This window comes from Corvus brachyrhynchos, unplaced genomic scaffold (assembly GCF_000691975.1).
Source record: "Corvus brachyrhynchos isolate BGI_N302 unplaced genomic scaffold, ASM69197v1 scaffold114, whole genome shotgun sequence".
NCBI classification, from domain to species: Eukaryota; Metazoa; Chordata; class Aves; order Passeriformes; family Corvidae; genus Corvus; species Corvus brachyrhynchos.
Window position 1 is genome coordinate 8887989 of NW_008238337.1, and position 5131 is coordinate 8893119.

Sequence of the window (5131 nt, forward strand, 5' to 3'; positions counted from 1 at the left end):
CCTGCCATGCTCTTCTGTGCCTTCAGCAGTGACACCCAAGCCCGGAGTGACGTCGTGTCCTCGCCACCAAACTGGGCAGCCAGCGGTGCCTGGGTGGCCGGGAGCTGCCGCAGGGTCCAGGCCAGGAGGTGGTTGGCAGCCTGGCTCTGCAGGATGGGCAGGGGGGAGGGGAGGGCCTGGGAGAGCAGGGGGAGCCAGCACAGTGCCCACTGCTCCGCCAAGGCCACCTCTGTGCCCCGCTGCCCATCCCGCCACTCACTGCACTGCTGCCGCACCAGGACCTTGTAGACCTCGGCCGCAGCAGGACACAGGTGGTTGGTGGAGAGGCAGCTCAGGAGGTGCTGTGGCAGGTCCGGGTAGGCGTCCAGCACCTGCGAGAAAGGCAAGTGACCCTCATCTCCCTGTTGGGCTGAAAGATGCATTTGGGGGAAGGACAGATGGGTACAGGCCACACTGCAGGCACCCCTGGCACTGAGTATCTCTGGTACCTCAACCTGCTTTTGGCCAGCTTTTGGTGGGCACTGACAGGCAAAGTTTCCCTTCCCACTGGCACCCCCCAGGGATGAACTGCTGTAGCTCACTACTCCAGGGATGCTATCCCCCTGGGTGATGCTAAAACAGCCCCTCTGGGTGGGAAGGCTGCCTGCCCACACAGCTGAGCTGGGTAGAAGGTGACAGGCAGTGGACAGAGGCTGTGCCACCTCAGCAGCAGAGCCAGCTGAGACCAAGACTCCCCATACCCCTGCCTTCCCTACCTGCTGGCTGCCCATGTAGGGGACGATGGCACACAGGGGCACGTATCTTGCTTTAATCTGCCACGGCATTGAAATCACCCTCTGCAGCATCTGTTGATAGAGGGGTGTCTCCTGGTCCTGGAAGTGCTGGCACTCAAGGTGGTAGATCTCCAGGAGCAATCGGAAGGAGCTGTGGATGAACTCAGACACCCCTTCCACCTGTGGGAGGATAGCAAACGGGGCTTAGGGTGGGCTCCCTCTCATGTCTTCTTGTCCCATGGCAGGTGAAGCACTGGGACGTGGCCCTTTAGAGCCTGTGTGTGACAAATGCCATGACCTCAGCAGTGTGGCTGCCCCTGCCCTGGCAGCTGCAGGCAAGGGAGCGTGTTTAGCTGATGGAGCTGAAACAGGCAGGGGTGTGCTATGGGCTGGGGACAGCAGCCGAGCCAGGTGAAGCTGTTCCTGGCTGCCACATTATGGCCCTTTGGCATCGTGTCCTTACCGGGGTCTCTGCATTGTTCCACAGGAGCTGGGTCACCTCCTGGAGGAGCTCACTGTCCTGGGCCAGGATGCGGGTCCCCGTCAGGTGCCAGAGAGCAGCCAGGCCCTCCCGCAGGAGCTGCAGCCACAGTGCACAGGCTGCCAAAACAGAGCGTTCTGCTGCAGCCCTCGCCCCAGACTTGCCTACAGCAGAGCCAGCACAGGCTGTGGGCTTAGGGACCCTGTGTGCAGGGGAAGCAGTTCCCCCATCAGGTACAAAAGACCCCAAAAGGGTTAGTGTCCATTGGGCTGGAGCAGAAATTAACAGCAGTTTCCAAACCAGCTACCAAGACCCAGAAAAGCACCTTCCCTGGGAGAAGATGAAGCACACAGGGGCTCCGTGCATCATGAGCACAGTGAACCTTTCAAACCTCCCCACCATGGCAGGGTCACCATCTCCTACCTTGGAAGCAGTAGTAGTGGCAGTTGTTCTGCTCCCTGGTCAGGGCACACACAGCAGGAAAGACCACGTCCAGCAGCAGGCAGGCCTGCAGGAGCACAGCAGCTCAGGGAGCGGGCAGGCATGGGATTTCCAGGGTGAGAAAACCCTGCCATGAGACAGGCAAGGAGAGTGCTGCCTGGTTCTCCCGCTCTTACAGAGCTCACCTCTGCTCCCTGCCTGGAAGTCCTCAGCTCGTGAGGACTTGGGAGAGGCTAGAAGTGGGCAGAGCTGAGGCTGTGCCCTGAACAGGCAGCCCTGGGTTCATGCTCTGGGAGCACAGGGTGAAGACTGCTTTGCTTGTGTAGGGGCTCTTGGCACCACTTTGTTTCCCAGGCCCCCAGGAGAGAGAAATCCCTGCTTGGGTGTCTTTGGAAAAAGCAGGCTCCTGGCTAACTGTGCTCAGCAGGATGCATGGAGCTGCTGGTGTGGAGGGGTGCAGCCTGACTTCATCCCCCAAGGATCCGCAGGCACCACGGGTGGCTGCCGGCCCTCTCCAAGGGCTCCCTCAAGCTCTGTCTGCTAGGTTTGAGTTCTCCTACCTTGTGGGGGAAGCCCTCCAGCTGGCAGCTGAGGATGTCCATCTTGCAGCACGTCAGCAAACCTCTGGTGAGCACCAGCTTCTCCAGCCCATCTGGTTCCAGGACAGGGGGCACTTCCACCACAAGCTCCCCAAACTTCAGCTCCCCAGTGCCTGCTGGGAAATGGCTGCACTGGACGGAAGGAAGGTGGCAAACCCAAATGCTGCTCTGGGAGCAACTGCCATGGCTCATTCTAGAGCGTCCATGGGAGGTGGCCGGAGACAGCTGGAGATCCCAGACCCCAAGAGACAGACACAGCAGCCAAGTCCAGCTTGGCACCAGCCTCTGTCCCCTCACACCCAAACACACCTGTCACCCTTTGCCAGAGGCCGTCCCCAGCTCAGGATGGAGCACGCACCTTGGCTGGGGAGCTGGAACAGGGTCAGCACAGCACTGGCCCCATGCTGGGGCTGGGGGGCCGTGTTCACCAACATGCTCAGGGCTGTGCCCGCCAGCAGCCTCGTGTCCTTGTTCAGGGCCTGGACTTGCAGGGAGGCAAATGCACAACTCAAAACACCACTTAAACCTCAACCCCATTTAACTGCCCCTGCAAGCAGCTACATGGGGTCTCTCAGACATACCAGACACTGGGCTGTCTCTGCAGGCTTGGCTTGGGGAGGGGAACGGGGAAAGCACCTGGGAAGGACAGCACTGCTCTGCTCCATGGGACAGGCAGCTCCATCCCTCCAAGGGCTGTACGCACCTTCCCCCAAACCACCACCAGCAGCAGTCCCAAGAGGCTCTGCAGGGTCTCACTCTTCCCTGACGTGCACCACACCAGGGGGGCTACATCCTTTGGCAGGGCCTGGAAGACCTGGAGGCAGGCCTGGAAGAGCAGGAAGTGCCACAGGGATGATCAGTATTTCTCACCTCTGAAAAAGCAGCAATGCCCCAGGAACGGCCATTCAAAGCAGCTTGATGCGTTACATCCCTCTGGACATTGCTGCCAGTGCCCGGCCAGTCCTTGCAGGTACTGATTCCCCTGCTCCCCAGTCTGGCTCTTACCTTGATGACCAGGTAGCCCCACGTGCTGCCGGGTGTGGGCTGGCCCTGCAGCACCCAGCGCAGGGTGGTGGCCAGGCGCTGCAGCAGCGGGGCCAGGTTCTGCCGCCAGTGCTGCCGGCCCAGGCTGCTCTCCTCCAGGAACATGGACACTGCAGGCAAAGGGACAGCATCAGCCCTCAGCCCTCCTGCAGCCAGCCCTGATCCCGGTTCAGCCAAGGGCTGCGCTGTTGGTACGTGAGGTAAGAATGGAGCTGCGATGCAGGGGATGCTTTGGCTTGTCTGGTTTCCAGCTGTGGGTGGGCAGAGCACTGGATGCTGCTGGGACCTCTGTAGAGATTACACGGATCTGGCTGACCCCCGCTACCCCTCCCATGAGCACAAAGGACCCAGTTTGGGTTCGCAAGAAGTGTCCTGTGGTGGTGTGGGCTGGGAGAAGACCCTGGAAGGGACGGACCAGAGACTGACCTGACTGAAGGTCCCCAGGAGACAGCACCTGCAGGGACAGAAGGATAGTTCATCCTGTGTGACAACATGCTGGGGTTCAGTGCCTTCGGCAGGAGGGTTCTGCCAGTGCCAGAAGCTGCCCCAGAGATGAGCAAAGGGCTGCTGTGATAGGCAGCCACGTGTTGCCAGCTGCAGCCAAGGGCAAGTCCCCAGAATGGTGGGAAGTGAAGTGGACTGGAAGCAGCCCAAACCAACAGGTCCCTGTCACACATGGTCTCCAGGCAAGTCCCCCTGAAAGCCAGTGCCACTGCACAGCTGGGGTTCTCTCACCTCTCCCTGTGGTGCCAGGCTGGCCAGCAGCCTGTCTACCTCCTGGGCCAACAGGGCTTCCTTCCCCACTGCCAGCTGGGTCACCATCTGCCAAGAGACACCCCAAGTCAGCTGCTCTGCCCAGACCCCTGGGAGACACCAGCTGCCAAGTGCTACTGGGAGAGCCTGCAGCACCTCTGGGCCCCTTTGCTGGTAAGGATGCCGGAAAGCTCCAGAGCTGTCCCAGGAGTGGACAAAGCCAGCCCAGCTGATTGCCTTACAGACCTGTTCCAGTTTCTGGAAGGAGCTGGAGCTGCTGGTTGCCTCCATCTGGAAAGCCAGGACACAGCGGAGCAGGGGTCGTGCCTCTGCCTCACCCAGCGCCTGCAGACCCTCGCTCAGCACCCGCGTCAGCTGGAGAGCTTCCTCCAGGTGCTTCTCTTTGCATCTCTTGGCAGTACTCCTGGAACAGGACAAGGATGGGGGTGAGGACACCCTGGCTCGGTGAAGTTTGTAGTGGGGGAATACCCCAGCTCAGAGGGATCTGGAATTGGGGTGCCCCATCTTGATTTGGATAGGGGTAGGGGTGCTCCAGCTTGGTAGATGTTAGGGTTGGAGCGCCCCAGCTTGCGGTTCTCCTCTCTTCTGACTGCACTCAGCATTGCACTGGAGCGAGGAAGGAGGGACGGTGGCGGGGGAGAGTTACACGAAATCCTCAAAGCTCAGCACATGCAAACCCCGGGGGGGGGGGGGGCAGAAGGGCTCGAAAATCCTGAAAACTGCAGCCCTGCTGCTGCTGAGCGGGCAGGAAGGGAATGGGGGGCACGTGAGCGTGGCTCGAACCCCTTGCTGGGTATCGATCTTCTCACACCCCCTCCCTTGTTCCCCTCCTCCCGACCCGCGCCCGGGGGATGTCCGGGCGCTGCACACCGCGGCTTTCCCGATGCACTCGCACCCGGGGGGACACCGGGAGCTCCCTCCCAGGGGCCCGCGCTCTTACCCCGCGAAGTGCCGCAGGCAGCGCAGGCAGGAGAGCACGGTGGCGGCGAGGCCCCGTGTGCCGTAGAAGGCGGCGCAGG

At 61.2% G+C, this 5131-nt stretch overlaps 1 protein-coding gene across 1 annotated transcript in view; it reads right to left on the reverse strand.

Moving 5' to 3' along the window:
- LOC108446845 (thyroid adenoma-associated protein homolog) overlaps positions 1 to 5129 on the reverse strand; it is a gene marked incomplete at its 5' end in the record, with an annotated part of 13182 nt that extends 8053 nt beyond the window's left edge. The window contains 12 exon segments of the mRNA XM_017734740.1: positions 6 to 371; positions 756 to 953; positions 1237 to 1373; positions 1678 to 1762; positions 2256 to 2410; positions 2653 to 2773; positions 2998 to 3120; positions 3300 to 3448; positions 3765 to 3792; positions 4074 to 4160; positions 4338 to 4515; positions 5053 to 5129. Of these exon segments, the coding sequence (XP_017590229.1) occupies positions 6 to 371; positions 756 to 953; positions 1237 to 1373; positions 1678 to 1762; positions 2256 to 2410; positions 2653 to 2773; positions 2998 to 3120; positions 3300 to 3448; positions 3765 to 3792; positions 4074 to 4160; positions 4338 to 4515; positions 5053 to 5129 (1704 nt within the window).
- Between the last annotated feature and the right edge of the window lie 2 nt (positions 5130 to 5131).